We start from the raw sequence: 18,815 nt of genomic DNA, 5'->3' as shown, positions 1-18,815 counted from the left end.
GTCAAAAAATGATTAATATTAAGTTTATTTTGTTCGTACACAATACTCATTGGTCATTTAAATCCCGTTAGTCGATTACATTATTGTCTTAAAAATGTCCCTGCGAGATTCATGATTACTTAACAGTCATTAGGTCCTGACCTATATGCGTTAGGCTGAGCACACTTTATCAACGAGGACGACAATTGGTATGTATTATGTTTATCATAAAAATATTATTGCAGCACAATATTGTTGCAGGCAATCTATATACTCCGAGTGACAGCCTCCGCCGTACGACAATAATCGTTATAAATTAATAATAAACGATATATTGTTATATAATTGTGTTGTGCTCCTGAAACAATCGAGAGACTTCGAGTCGTTCGACTACAAGACGTGAATATTATTATTTAGTAAGTAGGTACTTCCAAAGTACCTGCAGCGGCGGCAGTCTCTCGAAGAGCTTCTTTGCAAAACATGACGAAAATGTATTATTATTATACATATAAATATATGGAAGTATGAAATGTATAGTTAAATATAATGTTTTAATAACATAATATTATAACGACAACAAGCGATAAGAACCCAAAACCATTTGATCGCACAAGGCAATTTTAGCAACACGACAGTTATAGACTTATAGCACATATATATATATATATGACACGGCCACAAACTCACTGGGGTTCGTTTAAAGAAATTATTACTGTGTGTGTCGACAACCGTCGGGTTGGAGCGGGTAAAAACTCGAACAGATATTTCATCGTTTGGACTTCGATGTAGGTACTCTTATATATAAACTTTGGGCCCAAGGTTAGACCGAACCTTCGAGACACTGAGAAATTTTCCGGTTTGCAAGTGTCTATTGTAGATCAAAACAATAATTGTAGTATAAAGTATAGTAAAAAGGCTAGTGAACAACCAGAAAGGGGTTTGTTTGGTTAAATATAATATATTTTTATAATTTTTTTTTAAAAAATTAGGAACTGTTTAATTTCCTAATCCACCCTCACACTCACACAAGTATGCATTTGATCATAAAGTATATAGATGTGACAACTCAAGATTTAAATCATTAAATCAATGTATATGTTTTTTTGGTTCCAGTTCGTTTTAATAATACCACCTGTCTGTTCATCCATCTATTAGGTGGAAGTGATAACTTGAGTACGCGACCATGTCATACATATATATTTTTTACAAGTAAAAAGTATTTTTTGTCTGATGACCTGCACTGCGTCATTATATACAGTTGTCGTTTAAACGTCTGAAATGATACGGACTTCACAAAAACAGTACAAAAGACGAGTACACATATCACTATATTATTATATATTTATATTAAACACGAGCTGCAAATTGTATTTTAATAGTTATTTACCCGAAAACGAAAACAAAACCGATCTATAATACAGCGCTCGACGATGTAGAAATAATATTTTTTCCCGCAGCTTGTATGTATAATAATACATTTTGTATAATAATTTATATACTCGTTACGTATAGGTATTTATTATATACCCAATCGTAATAATATACGGAAAACTACGTCTTTGATTATATTTATATTATTATTATTATTTATTATTATAATATGAATATCGTGAATCGTGATCTATTATATTATTGTAATGCATTGCCGACATAAGTACCTATATCATGTCTTAATGTCGTATATAATGATATAAAACGTATAGCTCGCGTATTATAATGTGATTATACTAATAAAACAACACGAGATCCTCAACAGCGCAATATGAACGGCGCTAAGTGATCGCCTTCGGAAAACCTATGAGCCAATTTACGAGTACAAAAAAAAAAAATAATAATAATAATAGTAAGTAACAACACATACAAAAGCGTCTATACATTTATATGCAGGCTATGAAATAATAATAACGTAATTTAAGCGTATATTATAATATAGTAAATATTGTTGTAATAAAAATGATGGTAAAAATAACAATAATAATAGCAATAATAATAATAATAATAATAATAATAATAATAATAATAATAATAATAATAATATGACTGTTAATCGAGTCGCTTTTGCAATATTTCATTCGCTCGTAATATGTATGTATATGTATATATTATAATAATAATCAAAGCTTGCCCAAGCCACAATAATACGATGGTTTCAGCTGCCATGTGAACTAATAATGTACAAACGGACACATATTATAATACATTATTATATAGTTTATATGATATTATTATAGATACTCGAAAGAAGAAATGTTTGCAACCTTAGTACACGAAAGAAAGAAATAGAGAAGAACGCGATTCAATAGACCATTGTTTTAAAACAAAATAATCCATAGTACAATGCAGACCGTCAGCAGACGAGGCGCGTGTGACTCTCGCACCGATTTTCCCGACCATAGGCCAATAATGTGATTTTCCCCGTAAGTATAGTATAATATTAATGTTCGGAAAACAATACGTAAATCGTACGTATTTTATTGAAATCGCAATATGGTCGTTTAAAAATCGATACGGTTCACACTTGTATATTTGGTGCATGTTATTGTATAATAAATATAGGCGTTAAACGTGTGATATAATATAGTTGGCGATATTTCCGTTGCGGACGACACTTTTGTGTCACTTTTATTTTTTATTTCATACAAAGAAAACGCATAGTATTATATCTATATAATAACGAATGAAAACTGTATTAGTTTGGCGCAACGCACACAATACATTCACGTAGGCCAAGTACAACGTATTTGTTTCATTATCGAAATATATATATAATAAGCTTAGAAAGCAGTGGTGGATCTACAAAGGGTGGTACGGATGAGGGTCATACATATTTTTGGTCAAAAAAAAAAATTGCACGCTCTCCGAGGAAATATACATTTCGTGTGAAATCTTTAATAACATATTATTATAATATGTACATAAACATTGGTACGTTCCCTCCGCGAGAAAGTTCTAAATCCACCACCGTTGGAAAGCCTATATATATTATGATATATTTATAATATGATATGACAACACAGATCGCATGGCGAAAGCGCCGCAGAATATATATGTATATAGGTACTCAAGTATATTCTAGCCAAAGCAGCTAGTCGTTTTAATGTTCGAATAATAAAAAAAAAGCCTATGTTATGACAGTGCCAATATAAGAAATAAATAATAAATAATTAATAAAAAAAAATAATAATAATAATGATTAAATACTACCGTTTCATATTTTTTTTAGTTCCTTCGCCGGCTTTAGACTCTTCGGTGCGTTGCAGATAGCTATATATAATATTATAATATAACACATGTGCCATTCTCTCCCTCTCCCTCACCCTCTCTCTTTCTCATCCTGTATATTATTATGATATTGTATTATACCAATAAAATATAAATTTCAGCTTGTACAACGCAGGTTGGCGTGGAAATACGTACGCGTGGAATGAGTGGAAAAGCAAATTACTGAAAAATACTATTTATGCGTGATATAGAACGATTGTACATAGTATTCTAAATATTAAACCACATGTGCGTAGGATATTATAAAGTACATACGCGTAGTGTGTACAAATATAATTGAAAATATAATCTATTATATTGTTGAAAAAATTGTTTTAAATGGGCCTGGCGGCAGACCTGTATAGCGTATGGTTGTCTCATAATAAACTAATTGATAATCTCGAGGCTTTACCTATAGTATTTGTAATCACTAACAACCGTAAAATAACCCAACAAAATTGGGGGGGGGGGGGCGAGAGGGCGTTTGAACTTTTTGAACACTCAAAACTTGCGCATAACCGAATACACAATAATCGGCTTTACGCAGTCCAATAATTGTACCTAAATGCGAGACTTCGACGCATCGGTTTTATCGCAGCCGGTATGCTATTACAAAAAGCAAACAAATACCTACTCAATTTTTTCCGAGAGTCAACTGTATGTATATATCAATAATATCATTTATATAATACCAGCAACAGAAGTGAAACCAGGGTTAATTTTCGGTGATGGGTGTGGGTGACTACACAACTCTCAAACCACTAACCTGCAGTCAAACCCCGATTATCATTATTATGCATTATTATCGTGACGTGTTAAAGTGAGTATCATTTTGTCTGGAAAAAACCTCACCCACTCTTTGATGTGTGATTAAGGCATAATATACTACGATTATTCAATAGGCGTAAAAAGAAAAAAAAACGCAGCTCATTTTTTTTACATATTATGTTTATATAGCTCGTATGTATAATAATATAATAATTTTGATTTATTTTTAATCTCAGATGCGGTAAACGCGCTCTGCAGGCACGGATAAAGTATATAGGCACTTGTGTAATATATAATAATAATAATGAGGCTTAAATATAAATAATGTGACGGCATAAGACAATTACGAACATATAGAATAATAACTTTATAACTTTTATAATTTTCGCCAATGTTTATATTATTTTATAAATAATACGTATCGGTCATATACAATTTAAAACAATGCATTAACCAAAGCCTAACAATAAAGTTATACATTATAATAGCCAATAGGTATAAATGGTACAATATATATTCCCGTCGTGCATAAAAATCGTATACAAAAAAAAAAATAAAAATAAAAATAGTCGTACTTATAGAACTAAAATGTAATATAATATAATAATACAATATTGAGTATTTACAATAATATTGATATTGTAACAGTGCATATAAGTAAAAAATAAAAATACACTATAGATAAATAAATATAATTATCTGGGTAAACGGTGGGCGACGGCGGTATAATACGCAATAGGTAATCAGTAACATATCGAAAATGGGTTATATTATATAATATTAAATCATATTATAATACTTAAGTGTGTATAGTAATAATATTAATAATAATAATAATAATAATAATAATTAATAGAAAACTTGCTTATAAGTGACTAGTCGAGTATTAAATCGCGATTTTTGATGAGTCGAAAATACATATATTATTATGTTAATAACAATAATACCTATACTCCATCGGTGACGTACGTCTGTATGATGATATATGATAATGTAATGTATTGTGCGATTGTATCTGTAAATCGTAATGGGAACGCGAATGACCCGACCGGAAGTTTAATAAATATTTGAAACTCAAAACAAATTCTCAATCGGCCTCGGCCGACATCGTTCGGTGTCGTACCCTACAGCTGATATCGATGGTATCAAGAAATGCAGCAACACATTGATTATCTTACGAAACGCATATACTTTAGAATTTTAGATTCATCAATCTTCCCGTCGACCGCAGCTAAATATTTTCAAAAGCGATTCTCGTTTTTTTTTTTTCACAATGTATTCCCAGAAAAAGTCGACGGCAATTTATTTTTTAACGTCCTTCAATATTATGTACTGTTATTTCTCAAACGTCCTATATAAGTCTGTGATTTATAATAGTATAATATTAGACACGGAAAACCAACCGAACACATAGTCGTGCAGTCGTTCGCTTCACACATTCTGAGGTGAATTCGATGTCGGAGGTTAACGATTTTGAAAAGGCGTTTTTTTTTTTTGAACATTTTTGGTCATTTTTTAAAGCATTTTCTAATCGATTTTAGGGCATTTGAATCCCGGCCCTAGCGATAAGTTCGTCGTAGGTTTATCGTACTATCAAAAATCGCGCGTTAAGAACAAATATAAAATACATACCTACTGTACATAAAATCAACAAACGTACGCCTTACAATCGTATAATACATGTTGTGTGCGAGAGTAGGAACAGTCGTCGTTCGCTTATTGTAAAATAATATTATGTACATTATTTTTTAATTTTTTTTAGCCGTATAGGAATGTCAAGTGGGCCCACAAAACTCGACCGTCGCATATTATTTCCGGTCTCGGCGACTGACGGGAAGACGCGTCGAATACGGATCGATAGTGAACGGACATAGGTTAATAATTAGAGCTAAGATTTTGGTGACTTTTGCATTTTTTTCTCTAAGTGTTGTACAATTCTAACCAAAAACTAAATTTGTTTCGAATATAGTGAGTTTAGCTTAAAGTGATCACTTTTTTATAGAATAAACCGTTTATTAGAATCAAAAATTAAAATCCCAAACCAAATTGTATGTTACTAATGTTAAATTGACCTTTTATTAGAATCACTAAGTACTGGATAATTGAATCACTTTTATGAACATTCTTAAAGTTTGTTTTATAAAACCAATTTTATTTTTGAACTCATTAGTACCTATGACAGTTTATCGTTGTACGTTATTATGGTATTCAATATTATCTTCGTGCGTCTTGAACTTGTGTCATTTATTATGTATGGTACATTAAATGTGTAATTATAAATAAATATGTAATTGTGCAAAAAGATTGAATCATGAAAAAAATGTTGTAAATGTTTTATAGAATCAACCGGTTAATAGAATCAAAGTCACCTGCACCAAAGTGATCACATTAAGCGGAACCCACTGTATAACAATTTAAAATATGTAATTTTTATTTTGCATTTTTTGCATTTTATTTTATTTTTAAGGTCATTTTTACGTAATATTAGAAATGTGTATTCAAATTAATTTTTGTTTATTTTAAGATTTTGTAATATATCTTGTAAAGGTAATCCCAACTACCTACTCCAGTCCATTGATATTGAAATAGTAATATAATTAATGGTTGATTTATCCGATAAGATTAAACATCGAACGAACCCATAACTATTAAGGTATACAATAGTAGCTTTAGTAGTGAATTCGACACGTACCTATGTGGTTCTACCGATCTTCACTGTACAAAATGTCAAAAATTAAGTTTCTACGGACGGTATGGTGCTTTTTTGTAAAGTTTGTAATGTTGCAGTTGCTTATTAATGGTAATATTTATTTTTAAAATACATTTTTTTCGCTCATCTAAGTACATTTTTTGGTCATTTTTTAAGTTCATTTTTTAAATTTTTTAGGTCATTTTTGCATTTTTTTTAGTGCATTTGTGTGTATTTTTTAGGTCATTAAAATCCTAGCTCTGGTAATAGTATAATAATAATTACTAGCGAAAATACTATTATTATATAACACGAACGCAAAACAACGTATGGCCGAGCGTTATGCACTTTTTCAATAAAACCGTTGAACGTTTAGAGGGGCGCAGGTATTATACGCTTAATGCGATTATTATTCAGATTTATAATATTATAATAATATAATACTTTATGAGTGCGGTGCGTGTTGTGCAAACGAGGTGGGCGTTTGTGTTCGACTTTGTGCGGGTAAGTAAAAAACACGCGATAAGCGGAACAAATAATATTATTAAAACCCGTGAAGACAAAATGGAACGCATTCATTAATATTATATAATTAAACAATTTACAAGCGCTCGTCACTAGCATACGAAATAACAACGAGTGATAGTATATATTATATATTTGAATTATATTTTGCTGCTAAATAATAATATATTATAATTATAGGCATGGCCTTTTAATTGAATTTCGAAAATGCGACTTCGGCGAAATAATATTGTGCGCGTCAACATGGTGCCGAGTCGGTGACTGTAGTGATGCTTCAGCTTATACGATATACATATTATACAGGGCGATTCCCCAAACACGCACTCCCCCGTTTTCTGTTGTTGTTGATAAAATGCATTTATTTAAACTCTGATTTATGTAATTAATTCCAATACTAGTTTTTCATGCCATTGAAAAGTTGTCCATTGGCACGCGGTACAGATTTCTATTTTTTTTCCAAATGTGACACGAGTTAATTGAACTGTGTAAAAAATCTGAGTAATTACAAATATGTATGATCTTTAGGTGTAGCTCAAATTTCAAAAATGCAAAAAGTATTGAGCGATACAGAAAAGAGTCGTGCACGGTTGGTGAATCATGACTCTGTATAAATATGTATATTAGAGAGAGAGAGAGAGAGAGAGAGAGAGAGAGAGAGAGAGAATGATAGTATGTTGCTGAACAGTTATTATAGTTTATTATTTCAATATTTCAAAGCCGTGTAGTACTACTCGTGGCCAGCTATATTCGAATGGACGTGACGAGTGACGACATCTTCAAAACTGTCTACTCTACTATATATTATGCGCAGGCTGCCGTATCAAACTATGTATTGCTTTGGACTGTTATCGAAAACGCGATAAAAATATCGTAATAACGATCGTGAACATATATCAACGGATGAACGTCACACTCGTTCGCAGGCCTAATTCGGGCTGACGGAATAGCAGATACTTAATTAAAATAATAATTGCATGATAGGCAGATGCCGAAACGATTTAAGCACGTGTTGTCGTTGCAAAAATATTATAATTTATGATGAAACGAGATACAAACGAAGACAATCATAATATGACCAAAAAAATAAAAACGAGTAGGTACTTTAATTTTATTATTAGTTATTACATGAATTTATGACCATTATTATGCTACCAGAAAACCACAATAGAATAACATGCTAAGAGAACAATTTTCTGGGAAACCCCCCTAAGGTTTGAAAATGTAATTAATTATTCTCACAACAGTTTAAAAATATCGAAAAGGTATGACGGGTATTATAGTTGTATTTAACAAACGACTAATGTTCGAATCAACTGTGTCCTATTTCGCCCATAATTGTTTTTTTCGTATACCTACAATGATTATTGGTTTTATTGAATTCAAACAGACTATGCAGCAGAAGCATCACTCAGGTTTTTATAATTTATTTTTAAAATAATGAAAGCAGGTTTGTTGTTCACGCGATCACTTCATGGAAATCAAAGAATTTTTTTCAGTCAAAATATTGACCTATCACTGTTATTAAGAAATTATTGCATTATATTTGTATGAATATTTTAGGCAAAAGGTCTGGTTCAATAAAACATTTTTAACTAAAAAAATTAATTTTTTCCAAGTCGCTTCCAATTCCCACAGTTGGCAAATGCGTACGGTATTACAATACATTACGGTATACAACATTCAGTTCATATTGTAATGTATTATTTAAACCCGAAAAAATCTTTAAAATGAAAATTGTTTACTACGAAAGAAATTCGCCGGGCGAGTGAATACATAAATTTTCTTTTTATACTTATATAATATGATTGTTGTTATTATTTTTACGATGAGTTTGAAGATCGAAAGTGCCGAAAAAGTTTTTGGGCGCAGCAGCAGTTACCATACGTGGCCGCATAATATATATATACATACAATATGGTGAATATACACATATATATATATATTATGATATGAGGCAGACACGTGTGTCGTACTTATTGCCGCGCGATAAATCAAAAAATGTAGGTTATGAAATATTTAAGTTAAAAAAAATTGTACGACCGATAGCGAAAGAGTTCGAAGGCTGCGCCCGGCCGTATATATTTTATCGTCTTGCGCATTCGTAAATATTACACAGACGATGACAATAATAATAATAATAATAATAATATTGTTCAAGACAAAGTTTATCTGAATTTGTTGGAATACTCGACGCCGCGCCAAAAATCATTCATTCATGGGAATTTATCGTCGACAGTTGAATGTGTAACATAATATAAAAATTGTTGGTCGAGTGGACGCGTAAAACCATAACATATTTTTTACTCGCCCGAAATATGTCTGAAACGCGATGCAAATAAACAATAATATACCTACAATATATGGCCTTTTACATAGACGACAGATTCGGCATCTATCAGTAACTTATCAGGTGTCTTACAAATCGAACGCGGCGGGGAATCGCCATACACAGGTGGTACTATTGATTTATTCAAACGATAAAAAAAAAAAAAACATATTTCGGTCTACTGATAATTTGATTTAATGTTTTGAAATTAGAATCATTAAAATTTCTATTAGCTGTTAATTTTTTAAGTGGTGAATGTCTCTGGGAGTTTTTAGACAGGAACACGACCGCGGCGGGACGCGCTTTATATTGTACAGTTGCCATGTGCGAATAAGCCCCGTGATCGTAGATTTGTACTTTTATTATTTTGCTGTCGGGTAAAACTTTGAGCCAACGGCGTGCACCGCAACATGTGTCTGTGTGCACCTATAATACTCATAAAGTCCTTTTGACCTTAACATTGCGCACTTGTACTGAACATAATATATTATTATCATAATAATAGCTATTTCAAGATTTAGGAAAACGGTTAATGTCCGCGAAAACGACGTTAGCCACATGTCGAAACACATTATGTGGGTACCTAAATAAATGCACGTGACGTGCGCAACGGTCCATTGAACTCCATAGGGTCGTAAACTTTTTAAAATTAAATAAAAACGAAAGAGTAGAAAATCAAAAAAAAACTAAATGCTATTTAATAATAACACTAATAATAATACGATAACGACGATTCGACTAGAGATGTGACTCGATGTCTGGACTAACATAATATTATTACAAGTACATTTATAATATAGACATAATAAATCGATTTTAAAATAGTTTGGTTGCCCATTGACTAACGATTATAACATGTCCAGCGCACTGAAACCTAAAAGTTTGACTAGTCGGGCTACGGGTGAATAAATATTTTACATTACATCTCAATCTTTTTAACACCGCAACCCAAATTTTCGCTCAAAAATCTATTGCGACCCACATGGTTTTACAGGATATAAAAATAGTTCTAAAATTACAAAACTACTTAAATAATGAATATTTTATTTGTTGTTTTATAATAAATATAATTTTAACAATTGAATCAATCGTGTTATCCAAGTGGACGAGAGAAATACCTGTTGTCCTGTCTATTAAATGTGACTGCCGATCCGCCACTCATTGTCATTGGTCGATGGGCAATCACAATATACTACCTCAAATTGTGGTACAATCACATACCTACTTACGGTATATTATATGGTTGCTTATTGTTTACAAAAATTATTTAAAATACTCGATAGGGTTTGAAAAAAAAATACAATTTTTAATTATCGACACAAATTAATAAAAATGCTTAATATATAGTTTGCGGAAAGCTGCAGTCGGCGGCAGTTGCGGTGGTCATACAAAGCTCTCCTTCAGATGATCGTCATCGACCTGTAGACGCGTCTTTACGCCGCGGTGACGGCCGAACAGAGCGGTTACTACTGCCGCGGCCGTGTTGGTGGCGGATGTAACGTCGACGTGCCGCCGAACCGAACCGTTTCCGGTGCCGTTGCTGTTTCCGGTTCCGTTGCTACCGCGCGTCGGCGGTCCGCTGCACGACCGCGACAGCGTCGTGGTGAGCGTGCCGGTGGGCCGGAGCCGGAACACGTCCCGACGGCGCCCACGTCGTCTGCGCCTGCGCCCTCCGCACCCACCGACGCCGCAACCACCCGAGCTGTCGCCGTCATCGTAGCCGTCGTAACCGTCGTCGACGTTGCCACACCGGGACCGGCAGAGCTTGCAGAATCCGCGCCGGAACTTTGACGACATCAGGTTGTACAGGATAGGGTTGACGGCCGAGTTCAGGTAGACCATGACTCGGGAAGCGTACAGTATGATGTAGTAGTGCTTGAGGCCCAGGTCCAGGAACGTGTGTTCGGGAACCAGGATGATCCACATGGTGAACACGCGGAACGGGAGCAGGCACACGAAGAAGGACAGGACCACGGTGGCCAGCATGAGCACCACCTGCCGGCGGGCGCGCTGGTTGCACGCGCTGTCTGTGCAGCTGGTGCCAGGGTCGGCCATCAGGTGTGCGGCGATCACCGTGTACAGGACGACCAGCACGAACAGCGGCACCACGAAGAACGCGCCGATGATGGCCACGAAGAACGCTATCGGCCAGAACGTGTTGGCCTTGGTCAGGCACACGGGCACCTTGGTGCCGTCGATGTAGTCCATTTGCGTGTATTCCGAGATCATCGTGATCGGACTGCGAACAGAAGAACAAAAACAAAAACAAAAACAAAAATATGCGATTGTGCTCAATGGTGATCGGACGACGACAGAAATAACGACAAAAACAATAATAACAACAAACAATAACGACAAAAATAATAAAATCATGATATTGGCAAGCGTGTGAGTGGGTATTCTTTACGCATCATTATATAATACAATATTCGCATAAGTGTAAACCATGAGAATAATATGATATTGGTACGCGGGCAGTCCTACCCATGTTTGTATTTTACTACCGATGTGTTGATTAAATACGTGCTTGAACCATTTTTATATTAAAATAGTGAAATACATTATAGTTTTTCGTAGACTTTGAATGTGTTACATTGGAGAAATCCTACAGGGCATAGCCAGGATAAATGTGATTTACGATACGCATCACGTACGTTTCTACAAACTACAATTATTTGCAAAACTGATGTTATATTTGTACCCGCTTCAAATCAACGCGAACATAGATTAAATGACATATGATGCTGATAGGCAACGCTAATGCAATCATTATCTCTAATTATTTTGATTTTGATTTGACCCACCAGTGGCGCAAGACAGCAGAAAACGAATATATAGATACTTATTTTTCATATCCTCCTAAGATTATGCTCCACTTGTGAGTCAAATCCATATTAAAATAATGGGCCATAAACGATTTCATTGGCGTCGATGCCCAATTAAATTCTTTAGTGTTGTCTAGTCTATGATCTGAACGATTCAACTTCACTCATAGAGCTGCGACGATGCGATTCAGGAGAATAATATAGGTAAATAATAATTGTACGCAATTACTTAACGCCAAATGGTCGTTAAATTAAGAGCATGGTTTACCTGTTGCAAATCCACAAGTGTTCTTACGTTGGACTCGCTTGTGTATTTGAATAAGTAAACGTTTAGCGAAATAAAATTCATCTGTTCGACGAAATTGCAGTTTTCGATTTTACTTTATTTAATTGGCAGAATACTTAGGAACGGCGCAAACCGGGGTATTATTATATTATATTTCACGTTTTCAAAACAAAACAGCATAGATATAATATTACAGTGTGTATGTATGGAAATCTCGATCGCAATAAATAATAATACAACTATTTATACTTTATCGAATGACGTAAAAGTATATGCCATGATATTTTCATATGTTCAACTTGAACAATGCGACATGTGATATGTCCGGAAATATATTCGAAATTGCTGTTTAGTTTTTTTTTTTTATGGGAACTTACCGTTAAATTGACCTATTTTGAAATATATTATACAATAATATTTGTAATATTGTATAACTTTATCTTAATATTATAATACTTCGATTTTTCTCTTTTAATGTTTATTTTAAAATCCAGAATTAAGTGAAACTCGAGAAATTTAATCTTTTAAAATATACAATATGTTAATTTATTGGAAAGTCAGTAGCTCTAATTCAAAATGTAATGCAGTTTTTAAAATATGTAATATATGATTAATAATAGCCTCTCATTTGACGTTGTCTAAAAAAAAAATGTTCGAACCGACGACGAGGCGGTATAATATAATATAACCCAACCTATTTTTTCTGTTTACCTTACAGAATAAATAATATATCTATATAATTGTGGTAACACGGCGTCCTGGGTAGGCAATTTAGCTACATCGTTTTCGAGTATTAAATTTTTTTTGGTTTTTGAGTAATTCATATAAGTATTATACATTTGAAATGTAATATTTTATTGGTGAATTTTACCACAGGTTTGGTTTCAAGGATATTATTCAGCATATGTTCAGGTACCGTGCTGACGAAGATTATTTCAAAACAAAATGTTATCAATTGCAACGGACTCGGTATTACTAAAAATAGGTACAGAAACTAAAATATAGTAAATATAGAAGCTGTGATAATATGGGAGTAATTATTGGTCTCTTTGCGGTTGTTTCATATCCCGTAAAATATATTTTTATTGATTTCTGATTTAAAAAATGTCTACATACTTGAATATTTTATTTTCATTCTTTGATATTTATTATTAGTCCTATTTTCTTCGTCTGGTGTTTAACTACTGTAATATTTTGGTCATCGACGGGAGTAATAAATATTTAATATCAATACACACAGATTTAAGATTTCGCGAAATTAACAAGAATACCGTGTTTTTCACAACATCGCTGTTATTTCATTATTATTATATATAGGTCACTGTGGTCAGAGAACGTGCCGGGCATTACCTACCCTATACCTTAAAGGCCGATAAGCATCGACCGAATCGTATGTGTTTCTTATCTACACGAACCACGCACACGAAAACCTTGCTATATATTTTCAGAGTAATAACAATAGCTACATTATATTGTGTAGCGTTCCATTTATATGCCGGTCCGATACTCTATAACCACGGTCGTGCAAAATCCGAACGCGACCTTAAAATAATAATAAAAAATTCGGACCGCAGTTGGCCACCGCCCACGCTGAGGCTGGGGATCTCGAGATTTCATATAATGCGAGGAATAACCGTATTGGCAAAGGACCGCGCAGGGGGGGTGTATACAAATATATATATTTGATTTTTCGACGATGATTTTTTGTTTTATTTTTTACTTTTTTTTTTTATTAAAATTAGACAATTCTTACTTTTCACATATTATCATTATTGATTGATTGAAAGTTTCTCATAAGAATCTCATAGACATTATAGATATTGTTCTATGTGGTACAAACGAATACTACCATGCATATACAAATAATGTGATATATTATACCAATAACGATATTGTTGCCACAATATTATTTATGTTATTTCATAACGTTATTATGGTATGGTATGGTGTAAATTATTTCGATATAATCGTGGTGTAAAATCAATTGTTATGCTTTTTGTTTTTAAGGTGAGATAGTTTTTACTTTTTAATCGCTTCAGAGAAAGATTACTAGCATTGCGAGAAGTCTTACTTGAGGGGCCAAAGTGTGTGTTCTCTCATTATTTATTCTACTTGCTCCACCGTTGCAGAGGCTCGGAACCACGCAGTTTTGCTTAAGGATTTCTTGTCGCCGCAGCACGATACCGATTGAAAATTCGGTTGTATTGAAAAATGTATGCTTATTAAAACACACGTGTACCAACCGGTTGGTTTTTTCTATGGCTTCGAAAATCGTACGATACGGTGATGACTATATTATTATTGTAATTTTAGTGTCTTGGCAAAAACGCAAAACCGTGGGCATACGAGACTCAGCTGTTGTCAGGCACACATGAAGTGATTTTTAAACTCAGGACGACATTGTGGCGGCGGCTTGGTGGATATTCCCACGCGGGCGTTTGTGATGAATTAATGAGATATGATAATGACAATAAGGTAATTTACTGGTCAAATACCAATTTATACAATTTAGAACCAATGTGGGAAGAGAAATAAAAATGTAATTCTAATCAGGAGAATCGGTTAACCATATTGTGTTTAACGACTGTCTTTAAGATTAACAATTAACAATTAATTAACCTAGGACGCGTTTGTCGAGAGATCTAAACCAACTTTAGAAAAGTGCGTGATTGATTTATAAGTGTTTTAATCGCAGCGACGGTAAAATGATTTTTACTTTAATATTTAACGATATATTTACTATTTTATTATGCGCGATAACTCAATATCGGCGGTATGGCGTGTGTGATTTTTCGGAACGGATCCTCCCGGGAAAACCGAGGGCTCGGTGACTTGCAAACAGTCATTTCAGTTGACTAGTGGTGGCGGCGGTGGTGACAAGACGATGGCCGGCGACCGGGCCCCATCGTAATTATTACGGTCGTGAGAGGTTTGTAAAAACAGCACGATCCTTGCCGCCGCCGCCGCCGGAGGGCTCTGAGCTTATTAAAAATCCCCGCAGGATTTAATTGGAAATATCGCAATAATATACACCGCGCCCCGTGTGCAATGTTTGCCCGCCGCCGCCGGACCGGACGAAATTGTTTTATTTTGTGTATATAACGAAAAGCCTATATATAAATGCCTTTATGCCTACATGCGCGTATGCCTATATGTGACTACGGGTATACATATATATATATACGCACACTGTTTAAACTTCTATGTATAGGTATTCATATAGATTATGCTCTACTCCTTCGTTGGGGTTGCGAAGACCGCAACAGCCATATTATACTGCGACTTCACTCCGTATAATATGTGTTTTTCCACAGGGTGTTCGAGAATTTTCCGCTCGCAGACTTTGAGAACCGTCTCGAAATAATACCGACGTTGGTGTACAAGTGGAATCGAAATTAAACGACACACGTGTATACAGTGAGGCCAGTCGCAATATATTATGTATTTATGTGTACACAAGGATATACCCTTTATAAGTGCCGCGTAGGCAAAACCCAAAAGTGATTTTCGTCTTTCGATTCCATTCGTTTACGGAATGCACACATTAGAGCTGTACCGCCTATTACCGTTTGGGAAAAAATCGAACAATTATTATCCATGGAACTTGTTATTAATGTTAGTGTTATAATACTATTAAAGTAGTTTTATATCAGTGGCTTCCGATCTTTTTTGAATCGCGATTCCCCGTTTTTTATTTTTTTTTTTCATGTGACCCCTCCAAATGGTAAACAATAGATTTACATTTTGATACTATATGAATAACCATTTGTTCGTTATTTTTGGGGACCCCCCCGGTTGAAAACCACTGCAGATTTATATGGAAAGGAAATGAAATCGACAAGTATATTTTTAATGCAAATTTTGTTCAACGCCACCTATCCGGACGTAATTAAAACTACTCTATAAACTTTACTGGTATGTTTAAGAAGAATTTCTAAAATGTTCGTTAAAATCGATCAAGTAGTTTTCGAGTCTATATAAACTACAGCCATATGTGTGTTTGCCTTTTATATATAATACGATCTGTAAATCCGGTGCCTTCAATGTCGTAAATTCAAACATTATTGTAAATAGCTAGTCAAATAATAGAACGCACGGTTAGTCATTATCTTTCGAGAACATAACATGATATTTATTAGAACTTTGACTTGATAAATCAGAAAATGTATTTGTATTCCGATGCGCATTATTGGCTAGTCGTTTTGGCATTTCGAGTGTCATGCAGACAGTAATATATTATGTTATCTGTTATTACGAGTATCGATTTTAGATTTTTAAATTTTAGAAGTACTTCAACGACGACAATAAGTGTCCATTTACTGCTAAGGACAACAGAGTCAAGGATTCCAACGACGCCACTGCAAAATTAAATGAAAATCTACTTTTCGATTGGCTAGGTGGTATTGTGCTTTAAAATTACATATCAGATTACCGTGAGCGATGATAAAACTGTATTCAAATTAACTATAATAATAACGATTAATTGATTGTATAAATTCTTCCAAATTGAATTCTTCCAAATTGAATTTATTCAATATTTATTATGCACACATAAATGTCTTTAAATTATCATGTATCGTGTTTTTCTGAAAAAGGTACCTATAATTAGTTAAAGGCTAAGATTTATATGGGTTGAAATGTTTTTTTTGCAACGTTCTTGTACAAATTCAGTTGTTTTAACTTTTAACTATGTATCTCGTATTGATACACGTCATGATCTTTGATATTATTTTGAATATTTTAAATATAAACACGAATAATTCATGTTGTAGGAATATTTAAACGGGTATATAATGCAAAAGGATAGAAGATGTCATGTCATATTATTTCAATCCTAATTTAATTTTTATGGAATCAGTGATTCAGTCTTTGACGAAAAAAAAGCAAAAACGTATGGAAAATGTTGTGGATTTATTTAAAAGTAAGAGTGACGAAATTGATTTAGCTTACATAAAAAGTAACTGTATGCAGTTTGGACTATATTAGTTAATTCATTGTATATCTTATTATATTTGCATTGCATAATATTATCTTTCTATTTTATATTGCATTTAAATTCTATTTCTTAGTGTTTAGGCCTATAACAGCCTTGTTTTTTTGACTATATATTATGGTCTCAGAAAATTACGATAAGTTCCAACACCAAATGTATTATTATTTTGAATATTTGTCACACACCTTATTGTCTTGCCTTAATATAATAGGCATTATATAAGCTCAATACTTTCATACGTTCAATACCTATGGAAAACAGTCGGAGACAACATAGGCATTTTTAATAATGTCAGAATATCGTCATCGAGAGAAGCAGTTCTCAAACCTTGTGATGAAAACGCCAAAACACCCTGTACTTACAATCATGAATATTATTATACCGTCATATTTCGACTCGTGTGAAATGATTTTTTTTCTTTTTTTCTGTCATTGTCCTATGGCAACAGTGCCAATAATACGCTCTTTCTGCCTTCGGGTCGATGTTTTTTTAAAATTTTTTTTTAGTTTCGCTTGTTTGTCGGAAATCTTTTCGTGTTTGTCGACGATTTTTTTTATCTTTTTCGAACTCGAAACGTTTAGCGCGTCCGTGTCGTCGGGCGTATATAGTCACGCCACATATACGCGTGTTACGTGTCGAAACTCTTAAACGGTCTGCGATGTATTATTATTATTATATTGAGCTGGCCGCGTATACATTTACATAAAATTAATAAATATGTGACTGCACGAAGCGCGTAAATGTATAAAATAATAATAATAATAATGATAAATCGATGTGTTGTGGTTCCCGTGTTTAGGAGGAGTTTGATACTGAGCAACAAAACTCTGCAAACTTATAAAATCTAATGTCATTAAAAATGTATGTATCGGTATAAAATTCGAAGAAATTAAAAATCAAGACACATAAAAAAAATTTAACTGAATTAAAAATGATGGGTAAACGGTTCATTTCGGCTGTTAATCGACAGGTAGTTAATACAACATACATATAAATAATATGATAACATTAATTTATATTATACTTTTTAAGTTTTAATAATTATTTAAAAAAAAATGTTTAACTGGCCTCATGTAAGTTGACTGAAGATAATATTTTTGCTTTCTCGGGAAATAGTAATAGTATGTAAAGAAAATGTTCCTACTGCACAAACCAACACCATA

At 33.5% G+C, this 18,815-nt stretch overlaps 1 protein-coding gene across 2 annotated transcripts in view; it reads right to left on the bottom strand.

The window, feature by feature from the left end:
• The window catches only part of LOC111042246 (growth hormone secretagogue receptor type 1-like), a 173,156-nt gene that overhangs the window by 4,666 nt on the left and 149,675 nt on the right, over nt 1-18,815 (bottom strand). The window contains exon 4 of one of the 2 annotated variants that reach the window (XM_022326789.1): nt 7,861-11,787. The exons of the other annotated variant lie outside the window; for it this stretch is intronic. Coding sequence (XP_022182481.1) covers nt 10,932-11,787 — 856 coding nt within the window. The 3' untranslated portion in view covers nt 7,861-10,931. Of the gene's footprint in view, nt 1-7,860; nt 11,788-18,815 lie in introns of those variants that run through there. 2 annotated transcript variants of the gene reach the window in all.

Source organism: Myzus persicae, unplaced genomic scaffold (genome assembly GCF_001856785.1).
Source record: "Myzus persicae strain clone G006 unplaced genomic scaffold, MPER_G0061.0, whole genome shotgun sequence".
Classification (NCBI taxonomy): Eukaryota; Metazoa; Arthropoda; class Insecta; order Hemiptera; family Aphididae; genus Myzus; species Myzus persicae.
Note: the sequence above shows the minus strand (reverse complement) of the source record. Positions and strands in the feature narration are given on the sequence as shown.